The sequence below is a fragment of the Molossus molossus genome, unplaced genomic scaffold (assembly GCF_014108415.1).
Source record: "Molossus molossus isolate mMolMol1 unplaced genomic scaffold, mMolMol1.p scaffold_m16_p_20, whole genome shotgun sequence".
NCBI classification, from domain to species: domain Eukaryota; kingdom Metazoa; phylum Chordata; class Mammalia; order Chiroptera; family Molossidae; genus Molossus; species Molossus molossus.
This window is the reverse complement of record NW_023425356.1, coordinates 11,181,989-11,202,798: the sequence shown is the minus strand read 5'-3', so window position 1 is coordinate 11,202,798 and position 20,810 is coordinate 11,181,989. Positions and strand designations below refer to the sequence as shown.

Below are 20,810 nucleotides of genomic sequence, written 5' to 3'. Positions count from 1 at the left end.
GGAACAGAAACAGACTGTGTAATTAAGTACAAAACTGCAGAGGCCGAGAGTAGAGGCAACTTTTAGAATCTCCAGGCTAAGTCTGGACAGTTTAATACCAGGGCTGGATTCCTCAGGAGAGTCATCTGGAGGCCATGCACAGGAGGGGGAAGGGAGCTTGGGGGGTTATATCTATGGATCCTAGACATTTTTCTGCCAGTGTCTTCCTTTCTCCGCCTCACACGCCTGAAACTGAGCTAAAACCACTGGGAAAAGAGCAACTTCAGACAAACTACTTCCTCCACCCTTCCCATCCTACAGATGCTGGTCCTGAGAGGAGAAGAGAGCCAGGGCAGTCATCCTGGAAGCAAGTGGGGCTTATCAGATGCAGATTATCCTGCCTGACAACTGAAGCCAGAAGTCCGGCATGTTTGGAAGCCAGTGAAGGTGAGGAGGGTTGGAGGAGGAGCTGAAAGGTTGTACTGAGATTTGGGATTAGAAAATGGGGAGTGTGAATAGCTGCAACCATCATCATTATCATATCCCTTAACTTTGTATCACATAAAAGTTTACAAAGAGCTTTCGTTCCTTAACTTTCATGTGGTGAGGTTGCAGGACCGGGCTTACCCTCATTTTGTTCACCTGCCCAGGGACATGCTAGGTGGTTTCTTCCTTTTTATTTTCTATCTTACATATCAGTGAAATCATATGGTTCTTGTTCTTTTTTTTTTAAATCTTCACCCAAGCATATGTTTATTGATTGTTAGAAGAAAGAGGGGAGGAAGGGAGAAGGGGGGAGAGAGAGAGAGAGAGAGAGAGAGAGAGAGAGAGAGAGAGAGAGAAACATCACTCAGGCATCCTGACCCAGGGACTGAATCCTAACCCTAGGTATGTGCCCTGACCAAGAATTGAACTTGCAACCTTTTTAGTGCTCTACGGGATCCTCCAACCAACCGAGCCACCTGGCCAGGGCAGATTCATGTCCTTTTTCATCTGACTTATTTCACTTAGCATAATATCCTCCAGATCCATCCATGGCAATATTTCATCTATTTTATGGCTGAGTAGTACTCCCTTGTATATATCTATATCTTCTTTATGCAATCATCCATTGAAGGAGAAAACAAACACACACAAAACAGACTCCTAGATACAGACAACAAAGTGGTGGTCACCAGAGGGGAAGGGGTGTGCAAAGAAAAGGAAGAGAGTAAAGGGGGTCAAATATATGGCGATGAAAGGAGACTCGAGTGGCGAGCACACAACAGAGTATTATATAGAAGTTGCATTATAAGGTTGTACATCTGAAATTTATGTTACTAACCAATGTTACTCCTTATAATAAGTTAAAACAACAACAAAAACAGGTTGGTGAGAAGGCAGGGACAGGACCCCCGCAGCACCCCAGGACCTCCTCTGCAGCTCACCCGGCACCCCTCGGCCCCCTGGGCTCCTTGGGGAAGTGCAACAGGGCTTTGAGCAAGGAAGGCACACTTCCCCCGCGGGTAGAAGGACAAATATGGCAAAAGATCGGAAACGGCAGTTGCAGGGGGAGAGATGAAAGGGTTGGAAAAGTGTGACCACTCTTAAAAAGCGATCCCCTTCTGGGACAAGTGGGGAGCCGCCAGGAAGGTGCGGGGGCGCCCACAGGTCACTCCCAGTCCGTGCTGCGAAGGCAAGGCTAACCTCTCCGGGACCCCGCAAGCTTCCCGGAGCGCCCCACGGAGGGTGGCGGGCGAGGTGGCGCCGCCCCCACCTCGGACGCGCGTCGAGCGCCCTCTGTCACCCCACGCAGCCCGCCGGGCCCGGGCCGAGTGGGCCCGCCCAGGTGCGCCCGGGGTTGGGCCGAGTCCGGAAGGTGCGCCGCGCCGCCCCGCCCCGGGCAGGTCCCCTCGGCCGCTCCCCGCGTGAAAGTGAAAGTGTCGGCTCTGCGGAGGTCGCGCGGGGGGCGGGGCCGGCGAGGACCTGGGAGCGGGCGCCGGGCACTGGAGGGGCCATGGATGGGCTCGGCCGCCGCCTCCGAGCCAGCCTGAGACTGAAGCGCGGCCGTGGGGGTTAGTGCCGGGCCGGGGCCGGGGCATGGGCGCGGTGGCAGCGCGGGGACCAGGGCCAGGACACGAGGTGACCGCGGCAGGGGCCGGCCGGGCGGCGCCGAGGGTTGGAACCCCGGGGCAGTCCGCTGCGCCTTTGAGGGGGCTGGGCCGGGCCAGGTGAGCGGGGAGAGGGCGCAGGTGGAGGTAGACGGGGCCTGGTGGGAACAAGGTCGGAGGTCAGAGAGGTTGCCAAGCCAGGGGGTGCTGGGGAAAGCGGCGGGCAGAGGAAACCGTGGTGGGGCCCCGGGCCACGTGTCCTTCCAGCCAGGAAGCTTGTGGTGCAGCCGCAGAGTGCCGAGAGCACCCTCCCGGGAGATCCCGCCTCGCTGGGGACTCGCCCCCTGCGCCACAAATAGCCGCCCGCCAGAAAAACTGGTCTCCCGACGACGTACCGTCCCCGCCCAAGGCCATCCAGAAGCCATGGAGAGTGTGACCAAGAGCAGAGCTGGGGTGGCGCCTGCTCAGCGGCGTCCTTGCAGTGTGTGAACCAGAAAGTCCCGCCTCTCAGAACCCCTCTTCGGTGGAGTGAGAATAATTCCTCCCAGTGTTGCGGGGATCGCATAAGAAGTGGATGTTCGTTTTCTTCTTAGCAGGGACACTGGGCAGTCAGGAATTCATTCGTGTTCTCATTCATCCAGCCTCTTACCACTAGCCAGTCCTGTGGCCCAGCAGCCAGAGCCTGCTGCGCTGCCCAGAGGTCGGCTGTCCGGGCAGAAAGGAGCTGATTGGACGGCACAGACCACCTCTAATGGCACTGGCAAATCAAAAGGTCCAGTGAAGCCACATTCCCACGTCCAAGCCCCAGAGCTGGGGAGACCTGGGGGTGATATCAGTGCTCCTGCCATCACCCCTCCCCTCCACCCCCAGCCCTTGCTGTCCTCTCTAAACTGGGGTGTCCAGTATCTGCCATTTCATCCCAACCAAGGCACAGACCAGGGGTGGGGACAGAGATCTGGAATTGTGCTGTGGGCAGAGCAGAATCCAGGGTGGGGCTGCTGGCCTCTCTTCTCTGGAGAGCACTGGCCTGGTCTTTTCCGGCCTCCTTCAACCCTGAGACGTCTCTGTGAACCAGAGTCTGCTCCCTGCAGCCCAGAGGAGACATTCCAGTTGTTCCCACCCACTGTGGCCCCCCCCAAACAAGGTGATAATTGTGCCCGGAGGAGTTTCTTGGACTTTGGCGAGCAGCCTGGCACCTGTCTGGCCAGGAGACCGCACCCTTTTCACCTTCCATACTTCCGTCTGTCCTCCACCTTCCTGGGGAGTCCCCCCTCCCTCCAGAGCAGTTGTGTGGTAGGAAGGTGTGTGTGTACACACACAAATGTGTCAATCATCCAGGTAGGAGGAGTGGCAATGGGGGTGGTCCTGGGTTGAGAGCAGTTGAGCTAGAAGGTGAAGAGCCAGCTTTTCAGATGAAGGTTCCAGAAACTCCCCTCACCTATATTCTAGTGGGTTCTGGGACTTTTCTCAGGTGGCTGAGGGAGGAGCTTCCTGGTGGACAAACAAGTGTAACCAGACTCCTGAATTCCTTAGAAAGGGTGGCTCCCTCTTCAATTAAAAATCAGGATGATAACTCCTTTCTGGGGCACTGGGGATTAAATGAGATGACCTATATGAAATATGTGTGTTTGATGGATGTTCTCTCTGCTGTGGATAACCCCTTTGAAAGATAAGCGAAAGGAATCCTTTTCTGTTGTATTTTTTTCTTTTTCTTTTTTTTAATTCCTCACCCAAGGATATTTTTCTATTTATCATCAGATAGAGTGGGAGGAAGGGAGAGAGAGAAAGACAGAGAGAAACATTGATGTGATAGAGCCACATTAACCGGTTGCCTCCTGCACAACTGGACCAGGGCTGGGGATGAATTGCAGCCGAGGTACGTGCCCTTGACCAGAATCAAACCCAAGACTCATTGGTCCACCGGCGGACGCTCTACCGCGGAGCCAAACCGGCCAGGGCACAAGCCTTTTCTGGATTTCTTGGTCCTCAATACAAAAGTCTAGTCACTTTTTTGTTTGAGTTTACGAGTTTTACTGTTCTCTTGGCTTTCCTGTTAAAGCAGGAAGGAGTGGGCTGTAAATTGCAACTCAAATGATTTGAGGAAAAGAATAATTTCCTGAGTTCTGGAATGATCAGTGAAAAGATTTTGGTTCTCAAAGTCCTTTGCAAACAGAAGGCATCCACATTTGTGGGGTGTTCTGTGTGTACTGCGTCCAGAAGGCATAGATATCTCATAATTTCCACCCCCGAGAGATTCTGTTGCTAGTCTCTGAATTGCTTTGTGCCTCAGTTTCCCCATCTGTATCAGCAAGGTGCTTATTCCTCAAACAGGTAAGGATTGTATAAGTGTGTGCAGGTTGCTACCAAGGAGTGGTGAGAGTTAGTGATCTGGGTCACTGTTCTTACTATTACAGTATGCGTAACATTTTTATTTACTGTGATGTGGGTTCTCCCCAGGAGTCATGGCTGGGCCACTGAATGCTGGCTTCTACTAGTCCCATGAAAGCCAGGTTCAAAGCTCCTGAAAGATTTCCCCCTGGACCAGATCCTAGTGACAGAAGTCTATCTTAGGAGATTGCAGGGCTGAGATGCTCCAGTGCAGGTCTGGAATGTCAGGAACTCTCCACCTCAGACATGGACTTTGCTCTCTCTTCCACCACCAGGAGAGGAGGCTTTTAGGTTCACCTTGATTTCCAGGTTTCCCTCCTACCAGAATCATTTATCCTTTTAGATGTCAGGGAGAGCAGTGGCATGTAGGCTGTGAGGAGTGTTTGGTGCTGCGCTCCTGCCTGCAGCCCTGGAGTCCTGGAAGTCCCAGTGCACAGCAGATGGCCTTGCAGGGGTCTGGGGCTGCTAGTGACCAAGCCGAGAAGTGAAAGGCCCAAAATCAAAGTTGTGAGGATAGAAGATTCCCCGTCCTGGGAACAGCGAGTTTCCAGTGCCCGCAGTCTGATGCTATCTCGCATTCTTCACTTTCCCAAGATTGTAAATAAACCCATTGTACGACCTGCAGCCCAGAATTCAAAGCGAAGCCCAGAAGCAGCTGGGCCTTGGAGGTGTTTACTTATGACCTTTTGTCTCACCACACCCCGGGGCTCTTGGGAGGAGCTGAGGTCTGAGCTGCCTTGCCAGGATGCTGCCTCTGTCAGTGCGGGCTTCCTGCCTCCTTCCTGGGTCCCGTCACGGCCTCCTTGCTCAACCATTGGGTGCCCAGGATGGAAACTGCGTGGGGCTCCTCTTTCTAGTGCCGTAGTCGGATACTGAAGCAGCGGCCCCGTTCTCGGGCTTTCTGAGCCGGTGTCGGAGGAAAGGGCAGCGCTCCATGCCCCGCAAACCTGGGAAGGACAAGTGACAGGCAGGATGCCCAATCTGTTCCGCAAACGGCTGCCTCGATTCCAATTCCGATTCCGAGCAGGTCTGGACTGGATTGCCCACTTCCTTTTTTCCACGCTGACTCTCTTCCTTGGGGCTGTTTCTTCCTTGAAACACTTCTTCTTCTTCCTTTTATATCTTGACCTCTACCCTGTACCCCATGTGGCTGGACTGGGAGGTTTCCCTGCTGGATTTTAGAGCCTGTTCTACCCCTTGAGGGAGTGTGGTCACAGCCACATGGCCCTGGGTTTTCTGAGTTAGTGAGGTCTACAAGGCATACTGTTCCACGTTCTACGCTGGGCACCCTACAGGGAGGCACAGTCTCTGCGCTATCCTGGGGCATAGGATATGTACTGGGGCCTCCCACGGCCTCCCCAGTACATTTTCTTGGCTTCCAAATCAGTGGTTTCTTTTCTCCTCAGCTCCATATGGTTGCACATCTCCCGGGGCAGGCACGGAATCTACCCAGTTGGTTCTGATCCCATTCCAGGACCTTAGGTGCTGGGCAGGCTCCAGGGACCTGGAGCGTTGGCAGGGGGCCTGGAGGAGTTGAAGTCACCCGGAGCCTCGCAGTCTCCACTTGGGGCATGGATCTGTGAGATACCGAGTGGGCCACGTGTCTTGGTTTCAGGATCTGTCCAGGATAATCCAGAAGAGGCTGCAAAGGAACCAGAGAGGACCCAGGAGCGCTGTCTGTCCAGCTTTGCCGGAGGACAGCATTTCTTTGAATACCTCCTTGTGGTTTCCCTAAAAAAAAAGCGTTCGGGGGAGGATTATGAGCCTATGATCACCTACCAGTTTCCCAAGGTAAAGACTGCAGGAGGAGGGAGGGGGGCAAAGGATGGGGTGTTTGAGAAGTGACAGGGGTGTCCTCTCTCTCTCCCTACCCTGCCGGGCTTGAGTCTGGAGCTGCCCCGAGCTCACCCACTCCTGTCTCCTGCAGGCCCAGCCCTGTGTTCTTTTATCACCCACAGAATCTAGGTCTGGCTTCTTTGTGAGGCGCTGACCTAGGCTCCCTATCCAGGAAACTAGGCTAGTTCTTCTGCCCCTGTTGGGACCTCCTAGTTCTCCCAGATTCCATTCCTAGTCCCCCTTCTCTGTAGAGAAGTTTACCTTCTCCCAGAGCTTCTTGCAGGCGTCCCCTGTGGGATGGGTGGGAAGGAGAGGGTGGCAGAGCCGGTGGCCACAGCCCCACACTGGGCTCATCTGCTTCTGCGCGGGGTGACAGAGACTCTCACTAGCCCTGAGAGCGCAGCAAGTGAGCTGCTGCTTCTCTTCTCTGATGTGTTACTCTGACGTGGTCCTTGCAGGAAGCTGAGGGGTCTCTGGGCCTTTCCATATTCGGGTGTGGCCTTGGCCCCTTTCCTGACGACACAGTTGAACTCGGGTTCATGTAGACTGGGCCCAGGATGGGCTGTTTCCGTGGGGTCATTGCAGCCAGACCCAGAATGAAGGCCCTGTGTAGAGTGACAGACAGAGGACCCCATGCCAGTGGGAAGGCTTATCCTCAGACTGCGGTAGAGCCCAGAAGAAGCCCGCCTGCCCTCCGGCCCTCTCCTGCCGTTACCTGCACCATTGGCTCGTCTCCTTTCCTGTTCCTTACAGCGGGAGAACCTGCTTCGGGGCCAACAGGAGGAGGAGGAGCGGCTGCTCAGTGCCATCCCCTTGTTTTGCTTCCCAGATGGGAACGAGTGGGCACCACTTACTGAGTACCCCAGGTAACTGCTTGGCCCTGCGACAGGGACTCTGGGATGCGGGGAGAAGGGCCAGTGTGACCGTGCGCTTCCTGTGGCCCCTCACTTGCATCCCATTCTCACCAGCTTTCCTACTGATGGGGAGGGACTCAGTTAATACATTTACATCCATCTTTCTGGGGTCCCTTAAGACCAAGGAGCTTAGCTAACCAGGTTGACCAGTTACCTCTGTGCAGAGAATGGTGGGATTCTCTCCCCTGTGTTAGGAGTGACAGTCTCTGTGTTTTGACTCTGCCACTGGCAGAAACTGGACTTAGAAGAAGGCCTGTGGCCTCTGAGAAAGTGGTATAGCAAAGCCCCTTACAGCATGAGCCCTGGAATTTGCCTGGGTTCAACTTTTTTTTTTTTTTTATCCTCACCCGAGGACATTTTTCCACTTTTTTGTTCAGGCAGAGTGGGAGGGAGAGAGAGGAACAGAGAGAGAGAGAGAAACATCGACGTGAAAGGGACACATCGAGTGGCTGCCACCCACACAACCGACCAGGGCTGGGGACAAACTGCAACCGAGGTACATGCCCTTAGTGGGAACCGAACCCGGGTCTCTCAGGACCGCAGGCCTACGCTCTAACCGCTGAGCCAAACCGGCCAGGGCACTTTTTTTTTTTTTTATCCTCACCCGAGGACATTTTTCTATTTTTTGTTCAGATAGAGTGGGAGGGAGAGAGAGGAAGAGAGGGAGAGAGAGAAATATCGACGTGAAAGGAACACATCGAGTGGCTGCCACCCACACGACCAACCAGGGCCGGGGACAAACTGCAACCGAAGTATGTGCCCTTAGTGGGAACCGAACCCGGGTCTCTCTGGACCGCAGGCCGATGCTCTAACCGCTGAGCCAAACTGGCCAGGGCTCAAATTTTTTTTTATCCTCACCGAAGGACATTTTTTTTTGTTTGCATTTATCTTCAGATAGAGCAGGAGGGAGGAGGGAGGAAGAGAGAGAGAGAAACATCGATGTGAGAGAGACACATTGAGTGGCTGCCACCCACACGATCCCAACTGGGGCCAGGGCCAAAATGTAACTGAGGTACATGCCCTTAGTGGGAACCAATCCTGGGTCTCTCTGGTTTGTGGGTCGATGCTCTAACTGCTTCCCAGATGGGAACGAGTGGGCACCACTTACTGAGTACCCCAGGTAACTGCTTGGCCCTGCGACAGGGACTCTGAGTCAAACCGGCCAGGGCTGGGTTCGAATTTTGGCTTTACCACTTACTAGTTGAATGGATGACCTTGGATAAGAAACGCCCTCTGTGCCTCAGTTCCTTCAACTTTAAAGTGGGAATAATAATCAGACCTACCTCAATGGGTTATTTTCAGAATTAAATGAGATGGTGCATTTGGAGCTTGACACCAACAGGCACTTAATACAATTCTCATAACGAATCAGCAGCTCCCTGTGCCCGCCTCACCCGCTCTGTTCTCGTCTAGTGAGGCAATGAAGACCTTGTCTGCTCTTTCTCAGGGAGACCTTCTCCTTCGTCCTGACCAACGTGGACGGGAGCCGGAAGATTGGATACTGCAGGCGCCTCTTGGTCTGTGCAGCTCACAACTGCCCCCTCCTCTCTGCAGCCTGCCCTGCTCCACAGCTGGGCTTGCTCGAGCCTCAGCTGCAGAAGCCCAGGCTCCCTGGCAGTGGTGGTTGTAGAGAGAGCACAGCCCAGCACCGGCTGCCATGTTAGTGCCCTCTGCAGCCCGAGGGGACAGGGACGTGTGCCCCTCCTCACGCACCTACCCAGGGGACCTCTGCTGGCCCTGCTGTGGTCTTTGCTCTCCCGACTTTCCACAGCTGCCCTGGGTGGGAGGCTCCAACCTATTCCTGTCCACCTTCTCTGTCCAGGCGTCAGTGCCTTGGCCCCAGGAGCCTCCCAGAGCGCAGACCAGGGTTTGAACACCTGCTCTGGGCTCTCAGGACTCTCCAAGTCACTTTCACAGTGTTGCCCTCCCTCGCCATGTCCTAACCCTTGCAGCACCCTTGTCCCTTCTTTCTGCTGACCCCAGATGATGGCAGTGCTCGCCTGTGAGCCCACCAGCCCCCTCACAGCCACCTTCTTTTGACTTTGGTGGCTGCTCTGGCCGTTTTGCTGCCTGTTCCATGAATGGGACCTCTGCACAGCCAGGCCTTCCTCCATCTAGCCTGCCTTTCATCATGAGTCCCCAGCCCAGCCAGTGGCCTCGTGCCCTGTTGGCCCTGGTGGGGGAAGGCCTGGGAGGCTGCAGTACTGAGGGAGGCTCTCTGTCCCCCAGCCCGCCGGCCCTGGCCCTCGGCTCCCCATGGTGTACTGTATCATCAGCTGCGTCGGCTGCTTCGGCCTGTTCTCCAAGGTAGGGCTGGTGCGGGGCTCCTCGGGGCCTGTTGGGCCTGTTTGGCTCCCCATCTGCCTGGCTGCCTGCCCCGCCTGGGCTCCCTGAGCCCTTAGGGGACCACCTCCCTCACAGCGGGGTCAGGCGAGGCCCACGTGGGAGAACTGAGGCAGAGCGGGGCTTGGGTTTGGCTTGATTTCAGGGAAAAGTGAGATCTGAACCTAGAGGACCGTCTCCCTTGCTGAGAGCCCAGGGCTCCCGCTCCATCTGGTCAGAAAGCAGCTGGCGGGACCGTGGGTGGAGCCCCAGGTTAGGAATCTGGAGTTTCAGTTTTATCGGTCAAGCCTGTATGTGACCCGCACCGCCCTGTGTCACGCTGCTGCGAGGCTCAAGGCAGGTGACCTGTGAGGGGGGCGGAGCTCTCACGAATAGGGAGGCAGTTACTGGACCGCGCGGGCTCCCTCCAGCTCCTCCCAGGGCAGAAGAGGCGCTGAGGCCTCCAGGACTTCTCTTGCCAGAACTCATTTGAGAACCAGTACACCTGAGTTGGGATCAGAGGGGTCCCTCAGAATGGGTGGGGCGTGTCTTGGTGGCCATGAAGGGCTTCTGTGTGCTCTGCCCCTAAGCCCGCTGGAGGACGAAGGCAGGGAACTCCGTCAGCCCTGGTAGGGTGGAGCGCTCATCTGCTCAGGGTGCTGAGGGACAGAGGCTGGCCCTGGCCATATTCAGTGGAAGTCGGAGAGCAGAGGGGGCCCCAGAGGACAACCGTCCAGGCTCCCATTCCAACCAACACGAATGAACGTGGGAGCACCAGGGATGACGCGTTTACTCTGGGATGGCTTCCTAGGAGGCAGTTTGTGTCAATGTCAGGAGAGGGAGCCTATGGCCCGGTAGAGGGAGGATGGAGAGAAGGCTAGGCAACAGCAGTAGGCTGGCCTGTGCCAGGGAGGAGAGAGGACCAGCTGGTGGAGGGGACTAGAAGATGCTGGAAGCTTGGCTGGACCAGCGCCCCCCCACCTCACTGCTGGTGCGAGGCTCACACATGGGGTCTGTGCCCCCCTCCCCGTCGCATCCCTTTGAGCCAGGCCTCCCCTGGTCCCTTTCCTGGCAGATCCTGGATGAGGTGGAGAAGAGGCACCAGATCTCGGTGGCGGTCATCTACCCGTTCATGCAGGGCCTCCGAGAGGCGGCCTTCCCTGCCCCTGGGAAGACCGTGACCCTCAAGAGCTTCATCCCTGACTCAGGCACCGAGGTGGGTTCAGTATAAAGGTGAGACCCTCCCTGGTTGGAGGGTGCAGGCTTCTGTGGCACCTCATTACAGCCCTCCCATTCACCAGATGAACACACAGAGAAACTGAGCCAGGGAGGGATTGGGTCTTGGCTTGAATTATTGGCAGAGCTGAATATCAAACCCAAATTTTCTGGTCCTCCCAACCAGATGCTCATAAGGACCTAGTCGGTGTTCAAGCCACCAAGACTCTTATTTATAATAAATAAACCATGTAAGCTGAGGTTCCGGGTGCTAGAATGGACTTTCCCCACAGCCTCGCACCTGCCACTTGCCTCACACCCCACCCTCATCCTCCCGCGTCGGTCCTGCATCTCTACGTATGGCCTCCATCTGTCTACTTTTTATCTCCCCGCCCCACCCGAGTCCCCACCCCGCCACACGGGATGCCACTTTTTAAGGCAGAACATTGTTTTAAGAATTCCAGTGCTGGCCCCTGGTCCTCTGGATAATCTGTGTGTCCCTCTGAACCTTGGCCTCCCCATATAAAAACAAGGGCTTTTTCACTTACTGAAAGAGTAAGTATGGAATGCTCGCTAGGCGCTGAGCGGAACTATTTTGTGCCTATAAAGTGGTGAATAAAATGAACGTGATCCATGATCTCATGGAACTAAAAGTCTAGTGGGGGAGATGGATGTAAAATATGCCATCAAACATGGTATGTGATGAAAGGAAAAAAACCAAAAACAGGGTGCTCCATGAGAAAGGATGGAGAACACATGTTGTTTAGGTGGCCAAGGAAGGTCTCCAAGGACAAGAACGAAGGGAGAAGGGCTGTCCAAGGGAGGGCCTAACCTTGAGGACCTCAGGCTGGACAGAAAGTGACATGCTCGAGGAACAGGAAGGAGGTGATGGGACAAACATGGCCAGAGGTGGAGTGTGCTCTGTGAGGCTGGCAAGGATGACAGTGTTATCCCCAGGGCAGAAGGAAAACATGGATGCGTTTTAGCAAGGGAGAGACAGGTCTGGGTTGACCGCTGTGGGGACGATGGAGGCTGTCGGAGGCCCAGCACTCTGGGGTCTGCGTGGTGTTTCAGTGTGGTGACGCCCTGTCTCTCTGGTTTCCCCAGTTCATCTCCCTGACTCGGCCCCTGGACTCCCACCTAGAACACGTGGATTTTAGTTCTCTGTTGCAATGTCTCAGCTTTGAACAGATTCTTCAGCTCTTTGCCTCCGCAGTGCTGGAGAGAAGAATCATCTTCCTGGCAGAAGGTCTCAGGTGGGTCCAGCCTCTGAGCAGCTCACCTGAACTGACTGGCACCCTCGGGGTCAAGGGGACAGTGGAGGCTCCTCGAAGGGAGTTGGGCTGTAGGGCTTGTGTGCTCACCCTCCGGCCTCCGAGTCTTGCTCTGCACTAAACCTGCTTCTGCCTCCAAACTTGATTGCTACCTAGACCCGAGGAGGTTTCTGATTTAGCTCTGAGAAGGCCATGAAGTGCTCAGGGACAGCCTAGGCCGAGACAATGAGGGTGGATGCAGAGATGATTCCGCTCTTGAAGGCTCAGGACTGGGCAGGGAGGCAAATAATGGTATGGAGGTCAAGGCCATCATCCTTAGTGACAAACACATCTATCTATTCACTCACTCATTCAACAAACATTCAGTGTGTGTCAACTGTTTGTCAGATGCCAAACATTCAGGAGGATTCAGGCAAACAAGACCGGACCTTTGACTGTAAGGGGAGCTGCTGGGTGAGGTTCCCGGAATCTGGAGTTCCGTGGCCGCTACAGTGGAGTGGGGGGCTGGGGGGGCACAGGTGTTGCCCAGAAGAAGGAGCTTAAGTCCTATTCTCAGCTCTGTGGTTCCCTGAGGTTAGCTTCTTTTTTGTTTTTAAACATGTTTTTATTGATTTTTGAGAGAAAAACATTGATGTGAGAGAGATACATGGATCGGCTGCCTCCCACACGCCCCCTACTGGGGATCGAGCCCACGACCCGGGCATGTGCCCTGACCGAGGCATTGAACCGGGACTTCTCAGTCCATGGGACAACGCTCATGGGCTGAGCGTCTGTAAAGTGGAGAAAAGGACTGTGTCTCTCTCATAAGGTGGTGCTGGGTTAAACGAAATAGTGCACCTTAGGCACCCGGGACCCTGCCAGACACATGTCAGTACGTGTGAGCTGTTATTCTGAATAGTAAGTTCACGGTTGAGTGCATCCCTGTGTGTACTTGAAGCGGGACCCTGTTATGTCTTGGTTTCTACCTCTTTGGGGCTTTGAGTCTGAAAAAGATATGGGGAGACATGACAGAATGAAGAAGGAAAAATAAATATAAAACAGTGGGAGGCTGGCCTTTTCTTCGTGTCTGCGGAGGGAGAAAGCCGAAGACGTTGGGCCGACAACTCTGGCTCTGGCTTTTAGGGAAGAAGAATAAGAAGAAAAAGGATGTTAGGGATCCAAAGGTCAGGCTAGGGAGGTCAGGGGAATGTCACGGCTGTCAGAGGGGAGAAGCTTGGGCAGCCAGCGGGGTCTGTGGGCTGAATGTTCTGTAAAACCAGCGGCAGCAGAGAGGCACTAGTTTGGGCTGACGCTCGAGGGCAGCGGTGGAACCTCGCGCTCTGGAAGGACTGGTCCCTCTCTGCCTTGTAGGGACAGAAGTTTTGAGTGGCTGGCGCTGGGATGCGGGCCTTTCCCCTTGAGATCCATCCTAGGAAGTGAGCGTGACCGGGGGTCACCGGCCGGGGGCGAGGGCCACAGGGCTTTCCTCTCAGCATCCCATCTCCCCACTTCCTGGCCACGCCATCTGTCAGATCCCCGAACCAGGCCCGGAGGGGACTTCCAGGCAGCCTGAGCCTTGGCCAGACTCTCCGAGGCTCAGCCCCCTCCCTCAGGAAGTGCTGGCTTGATATGGAGCAGTGGAGCAAGGTTTCCGCATCTGTGTTTTTATTGGCTTCGGTTTGGGGGCAACCAGGAGAAGTGCGGAGCCTGGAAACCTAGTGGGGGACAAAGAAGACAGAGCAGGGTTGTGTGTTGGGGTGGGGGGAGGAAAGGCCCCGAGTGTGGCTGAGGCAGCGATTACACAGGGGATGCTTCATCGGAAAGGGAAAGGCAGAGGAGCCACCTCGGGGGACTTTCCTGGTAGGAATTGCTGGGTGAGGTTCCTGGAACCTAGGAATTTCCCAGGCTAACTCAGGCCCCAACCTGGTAGCTTGAAACAACCTGCAGTGGCCAGAGGAGGCCCGCGAGGGAGAGGCTGGGGCGGGTGAACAGGCCTGAGGAGGAAAGAGGCTTCACCCAGTGTTTACATGTTTGTCTCCTTAACTACGCTGTGAGTTCCTTAAAAGCAGGGGCAGTGTCTTTCGGTTCCTGGCTTCCTCATCTTCAGCACAGTGGAGAGCACACAGAAGGGGCTCAGTTGATGGTCGGTTTGAGTGAAGGCATTTCTTCCTCCTCCTCTCTTTAGAGCCACTTTTAGTTTTGCTCCGTAGAGAGCTGAGGTGACTAATTGGCAAAGGGGGACAAAATCCAGGCCCCATCCTTGAAAGGAGCCTCAGCCTCTCCTGGTCTCTGCCCCTCTCCTCCCAGCTGTGAGCGGTCACGGTGACTAGCATGGCTCCCAGACCTGCTTGTGCACCTGCTGTGGGTGATGGGCAGGGGGGTTGCCGGGGGTGGAGGCACAGGGAGGCCCCTCTGACTCTCTTCTCTGTGCCCTGTTCCCAGCACCCTGTCTCAGTGTATCCACGCTGTCGCCGCGCTGCTTTACCCCTTCAGCTGGGCACACACCTACATCCCTGTTGTCCCCAAGAGCCTTCTGGACACTGTCTGCTGCCCCACTCCCTTCATGGTTGGAGTCCAAATGCGCTTTCTGCAGGAGGTTATGGAGAGCCCCATGGAAGAGGTAGGACACAGCAAGAAGAAGTGTGATTTGGGGCCAGGCAGACCTGGGTTCGGATCCCAGCTCTGCTACTCAGGGCTGTGTGATTTGGGGCAAGTTGCTTCACTTCGTTTAGCCTGAGCTTCTTCTTCTGTAAAATGGGGGTGAGAGTATTCAGTTCCTAGGGATTCTAGGGGAAATCACCCACATAAAGCCCTTAGCCTGGTGCCTGACACGGAGTCGATGCTCAATGAGCGTTAGCTCTCTCCTCCTGAAAGATTTCCCTCTGGGCTACAAGGGCAGCACGTAGCTTACTGAGGGGTCATCCAACTGTCCTACGCCGGCTGGTCCCACTGAGCAGGCTCTGGGGTGTCCCCTGCCCATCTGTATGGATAAGCACAGCTGGGCTGTACAACACACACCCCACTGGAATCCATTCACATTCCTTTGGCATGAGCTAACTGATGTATCCCTACTGAAAACCGAATCTTGAAAATGCAGATTTTTGAAGTGAGAGTTGTCTTTCTGATTAGCCGAGAGTCCAGTTGGCAATCAGGATATAGCCCTTCGATTCTGTCAACTTATTTTTGGCAGTGCCCCCCAACGGGCATTCGCAGCATACATCGATATCTCACGTTGGAAGGACACCTCAAAACATGCGTCCTGCTTGGCGTTGTCAACAGCAAGTTTCGCGATAGTATGTTTGTTACTCACCTCAAGCAAGAAGAGCTACTTAGGAGGTGCATCTGCACCGGCTAGCTTTGACTGTCAGTGCGGACGAGGCCAACCACAGGGGCAGGCTGGAAGGAAGCCACTGAAGGGGCCTGGAACCAGCCCTAGTGGGAGGCCTTCCCCACTTACGTAAGAAATAACTGAGCTGCAGAGAACTCAGGGCGCTTTTCTGAAGCCGTGCAGGCTGTGATGGAACTTCGTGCAGGGAGAACCCAAACCCTCCTTCTACTAAGTGTTGCTGGGAAGGAAAGACATGTTTTCCTTCCTTGCTTCCTGGCCTTCCCAGCCCTGCTCAGAACTGCTGAGTACACACGCCCTTTGAACGAACGTTTGCCTTGTGACTAACTGGGACAGAGTATCAGTCCCTTGTTTAGCAAGAAGACTTAAAATGTCCCAATACCATTCGTTATGAAACTTCCTGACACAGCTCCAGCTTCTCAGAAGCTTTGGCTCCTCCCCCAGACAGCCAGGCACGAAGACATCCCAAGGTCAGCAAGGACACAGCTCCTGCCATCCCAGAGCCTTGGCCTATGTTCTGCCTCAGCAGCTGCCCCGTGAAATGGGCAGGGGCTACTGTGGGGGTGGGGCGATTACCTGACTCCCCACATGGGCTCTTTGGGAGGGATTACTTGAGAGCAATCTACCCAAATACAAGAAGGATTTTTGGGAACGACTTCACAGAGAAATTCTTCACCCGCTCTCTTTGCTCCCAACCCCCCAAACAAATAGGCTTCCCTGAATGGAAGTATCTGAGTTGATGTACACATTGGTTTCAGGCCTGGACTAGTTCAACTGTTCTCCCCTGATGACAGATAATTACAGTGCCTGCTCTGTCCCTTGGCACACTTTCCAGCCCCTCTTTTCCCTTTTATTTGGAAGAAGGGAACATGGTGGGATCATTCACCCTACTGTCAAGGGCGAGGGTCCAAACTGAAAAGGGGAGCCCAGCAGGCATTTAAGTGACCAACAGGTTTTGGGGAGATTGAGCACATGACAAGCCCAAAAGGGGCAGCTGCACTCAGTTTCCTCTGAATGTTGTCCTTTAGAAATGAAGAACAGTGTTAGACTTCCTGACTTTTTAAAAAATAAATTTTTTGATTTTTAGAGAAAGAGGAAAGGAGAGGGAGAGAGAGAACCATTGATGTGAGAGTGAAGCACCCAACAGCTACCTCCTGGGCACCCCCTACTGGGGACCAAGAGCCCACACCCTGGGCCTGTGCCCTGAGTGGGAATTGAACCAGCAAACTTTCAGTGCACGGGACAACACCCCACCATCCTGGCCAGGCCATAGACTTCCTGACTTTTGAGGAGAAGCCCCCAATCCAAACTTTATGTGAAATTTTTCAATTTAAACATTGGAAATGAATTCAGATATTTGAAAATGCTCTGAGGATCAAAGAAACAGATCTGCAGGTTGGAATCCAGCCAGTGGGATGTCTCTGTAATGTCTGGTCTAGACGGAAGGCCCCTCAGGCAAGTGATGGAGCTGGTACCAGAGTAGGGCACCCAGCCCCAGCCCGGTGTGCGTCTCACCTGCAGCCTGCAGACACGTGGTCTCCTCGCTGCCTTCCCTTCCCTCTTCCTGTTCGCCCTGTGCTCATTTCCTTCTTGTTTACCACAGCTCTGGGGGAGTTTTTAAACTGTTGCAAGAATGGAAAGGCGAACAGACGTCCATCACTGTCTTAAGCTGACCGGAGAGAGGGAGTTGAAGGCTCGTGTGGGGAGAGGGGTGCAGTCCTGCGGCCAGGGCGCTGTAGGCTTGGAAGCTGGCTCTACAATATGTTAGCACTATGACCTCAGGCAGCTTCTGAGTCGGGTTAGTACATGCCTCCACAGGACTGCTGGGAGGGTTACAAGAAATAAATGTGCAAAGTATTTATCTTGTTCTAAATGTTCCATATATAGAAGCAGTTACTCTACTCAGTGCTTAATTAAGGGAGTGACTGGCTATGATTTCCTCATATTGTATTCCCTTTCTACCTTGGCTCTCCCCATCCCCCTCCTGTACCCTCATACCCTTTCCCCAGGAAGGGAACTGAGATTTCCAGACTGGAAATGGCGAGAAAGGAATGTCAAACAGAAAATGAGCATTGAAAATGCTGGGTTTTGCCCTGGCCTGTTTGCTAAGTGGTTAGAGCTGGCCCCCAGAACGAAGGGTTCGGGTTTGATTCCCAGTCACGGGCACATACCTGGGTTGCAGGTTCGTCCCTGGCCATGGTCAGGGTTGTGTGGGAGGCAACCAGTGTGTCCCTCTCACATTGATGTTTCTCTCTCTTCCCCCCTCTCCCTTCCACTCCATCTAAAAAAAAAAAAAAATCAATGGAAAAATATCCTCAAGTGAGGATTAACAACAACAAAAAAAGAGGTGGTAGATCCTCCCGAGGTCTATGAAGACAGGGGAAGAGATAAAGCCATTCTGTGTTTATTTCAGGTTCTGTTGGTGAATCTTTGTGAAGGAACCTTCTTAATGTCAGTGAGTATCCGGATTCAGATCCCCTGCAGGTCCACCACCAACTCACTCACTCTAGTCTCATCCATGCTCCACTTATTTCAACTTAAGTACTTTTGCCGAGCAAGAACTCACGCTAATAAGACTTCTCTCTCAAGGAGCCCACGAGGCAACACAGGTGACCTCACAAAGCAATCAGAGCAAAGGTTCAAACCAAATACCACAGGTGCTAATGTTGAGTGAAACTGAACACCAAGGAACAGCTTCTGTTCTTTCTATCCTATGTGGCCAATTACTAATTTGGGGGTAAGTGGGGGTGCAGACACACCCCCTCCTCTCTGCCAACACCTCACTTCATACCTCCTCCCTGACTCTGTCCTCTACCAGGTTGGTGATGAGAAAGACATCCTACCACCCAAGCTTCAGGCTGACATCTTGGACTCTCTTGGTCAGGGGATCAGTGAGTTACAGAGTAAGTCCTAGGCCCCTCTTATTTTGGGTTTCTCCAAAGGCCCTGAGGGCATGATTTCCAACCATCCCCTTCCACAACTAGAATGAAACTGCTCTGCAGGCCCAGGCCAATCCCAGAGGCCTAGATCCTAGGGCAAGTCAGAGATTTTACTTTTCCTAAGCAATGGAAGAGAACCTCCACCCAGCCGCCCATTTTAACGAGTCAATCAGTAATTATGAGCCCACCTCCCTCCCCCTCCCCCACAAAGCTTTCTCCTGCAGTGACAGCCCCTTCTGCTACCCTCCGCTGGTGTCTCTGTGTCCCCTGCAGCTCCGGAACAAACCAATGAGCATGTTTCAGGCCCTTTCGTGCAGTTCTTTGTCAAAACTGTGGGTCACTACGCCTCCTATATCAAGCGGGAGGCGAACGGGCGAGGCTGCTTCCAGGAACGGGCCTTCTGCAAGGCGCTGCCCTCCAAGGCCAAGCGCCGCTTCGTGAAGAAGTTTGTGAAGACGCAGCTCTTCTCCCTCTTCATCCAGGAAGCTGAGAGGAGCAAGAACCCTCCTGCAGGTGTGCGGGGCCTCCCACCGCCCAAGCCCTCAGGGCACTGCCCCAGTCAAGTGTGGCCCTCGGGAGGGAGAGGGGAGAGCATTTCCCTCTGGAGGCCCACAGAACAGCAGTGATCAATCAGGGAGTTGGAAAGAATGAACCTGAAGGCTAAGGATGCCCCCTGGGCTAACATTTTGTATAAGTTGCTCTCTTCATCCCCTAGCAGGAGGCCCTTTGCTCTTTGAGCCTGGAGCTAATTACTCTGTGGGCCCCTTTTGGGGCCAAATGGAATACGTGGATCTCCAGGGGCCCCGTGAGGGCATGGGAATTCCCCAGCAAGAAAGTGGGTGTAGCCCTGGCCAGTTTGGCTCAGCGGTTAGACCGTCGGCCTGTGGTCTGGAGAGACCCGGGTTCGGTTCCCGCTAAGGGCATGTACCTCGGTTGCAGTTTGTCCCCGGCCCTGGTTGGTTGTGCGGGTGGCAGCCACTCGATGTGTCCCTTCACATCGATGTTTCTCTCTCTCTCTCCCTTCCTCTCTCTCCCTCCCACTCTATCTGTACAAAAAATGGAAAAATATCCTCGGGTGAGGATTAAAGAAAAAAAGAAAGTGGGTGTAGCCCTGGCTCAGTGGTTAGAGCATCGGCCTGTGGACCAAAGAGTCACTGGTTCAATTTTGGTCAAGGGAACGTAGTTTGGTTAGGGTTTGTCCCAGCCTTGGTGGGGTCATGCGGGAGGCAACTAATCGATGTGTCTGTCACATTGATGTCTCTCTCTCCTTCACACTCTATCTGAAGATAAATGGAAAAACATCCTCGGGTGAGGATTTAAAAAGAAAGTGGGTGTAGAGGGGCATGGGGAGCAGACAGAAGGATATTCCTCACCCTCGTCCCTGGGCTCAGGAGTCTGCCTGGCCAGGTTAGATGTCTCTAACACCTCTATCTGAACCCACAGGCTATTTCCAACAGAAAATACTTGAATATGAGGAACAGAAGAAACATAACAAATCAAGGGAAAAGTCTGTGAAATAAGGACTGTGGTGAACAGCAGTGACAGACCCACAGACCAGTTTGGACTTCGGCCCCTCACAGGAGGGCCAGCGAAGCTCTGAGCGCGAGACAGTCTTCCGAGTCCTGGTAATCAGGTCTTGCTTCGAGCTGGTGTCTTGAGTTTGGGATCCCTGGAATCCGCTTTCTCAAGACTTCGGACAGCTCGGACCTCTGTGCTCAGAGCAGGATTCACTTTCTGCAGAGGTGACGTCGAGTGGGAAACGGTGCACAGGGGCCACAGACGTGGACGTCGCTGTGACTGCCCTGTCCCAGGGGGCACCACCCTCCAGAGGAAGCAGCTGTGGCCCAAAGGCTCAGGCTTTCCACATAAAAAGGTCTATGGACACATGAGGATAATAAAACAAAAATATTCATGTTTATATGTGTATCTTTTGCTTCCACTATTGGGGGAAGAGCAGAAAAACGAGGGAATGAATGTGAGTGCCTGGACTAGAAGTAGAGAACCTGGCCCTGGTGGCCCAGAGCTCTGGCTGTGTTTGGAGCGCAGAGTCCTAGGGCCAGCAGCTCCCTTCCCCCAGGGAGGGTAGGACATACAGGTCCAAGCAGCAACAGCACTGGGGACAGGACAGCAGTTCCTGGCTGCAGACAGGTGTGCTTTCCAGGTTCCGGGAGGAAGGGCTGCGAGCCAGAGTGAAGGGCAGGAATCGCCGTGAACAGAGCCAGAGAAGGCTGCGTGGCTTCCATCACACAGGTCTGCCCATCACCTCCAGTTTGGAACCATCCGTTTTAGACATACTACCTCCTACTTGCTATTTTAGGAAGCTCCAGTTCAACTCCAGCTAAAGGTGGAGGGTTCCCCAGACTGAAAATTTTTTTTCTTGAGAAAATAGATCGCCAGAGTCCGAAGGAGTTTGGGGTTACCTAGTCCACCTTCCCGCCACACCTCTCCCACCTTCTGCTGAAATGGGGGAAGGGGCGGGGAACGTTAAGAAGTACCTTGTCTTTCGACAACTCCATCTCTTTAGCATG

General features: G+C 54.1%; 1 protein-coding gene across 6 annotated transcripts; it reads left to right on the top strand.

Annotated features, from left to right (window-relative positions):
• The first annotated feature begins 55 nt into the window (after positions 1-55).
• On the top strand, positions 56-20,177 carry DENND2D (DENN domain containing 2D). 6 transcript variants are annotated; one of them, XM_036272534.1, is made up of 12 exons: positions 56-426; positions 6,073-6,248; positions 7,047-7,159; positions 8,655-8,724; positions 9,437-9,514; positions 10,605-10,745; positions 11,852-12,000; positions 14,440-14,617; positions 17,757-17,798; positions 18,162-18,246; positions 18,556-18,795; positions 19,726-20,177. In XM_036272534.1, exons 1-12 carry the CDS (start codon positions 135-137, stop codon positions 19,800-19,802), a joined length of 1,641 nt encoding a protein of 546 aa, XP_036128427.1. In that variant the 5' UTR covers positions 56-134; the 3' UTR covers positions 19,803-20,177. The 6 variants fall into 6 exon arrangements, 5 of the variants coding, with proteins under 5 accessions (XP_036128427.1, XP_036128429.1, XP_036128430.1 ...); XM_036272537.1 differs by lacking the exon at positions 56-426 and adding an exon at positions 1,929-2,033 and having other exon boundaries at positions 19,726-19,802; XM_036272538.1 differs by lacking the exon at positions 56-426 and adding an exon at positions 3,961-5,484 and having other exon boundaries at positions 19,726-19,802.
• Positions 20,178-20,810: the final 633 nt, after the last annotated feature.

What these genes read in the sequence shown, in the direction of transcription:
- DENND2D (XM_036272534.1), top strand. Translation starts at nt 135, where the DNA reads ATGCACAGGAGGGGGAAGGGAGCTTGGGGGGTTATATCTATGGATCCT. An exon ending in ATGTTTGGAAGCCAGTGAAG is followed by an intron (nt 427 to 6,072) that starts GTGAGGAGGGTT and finishes TCTTGGTTTCAG; the next exon opens with GATCTGTCCAGGATAATCCA. An exon ending in GAGCAAGAACCCTCCTGCAG is followed by an intron (nt 18,796 to 19,725) that starts GTGTGCGGGGCC and finishes CTGAACCCACAG; the next exon opens with GCTATTTCCAACAGAAAATA.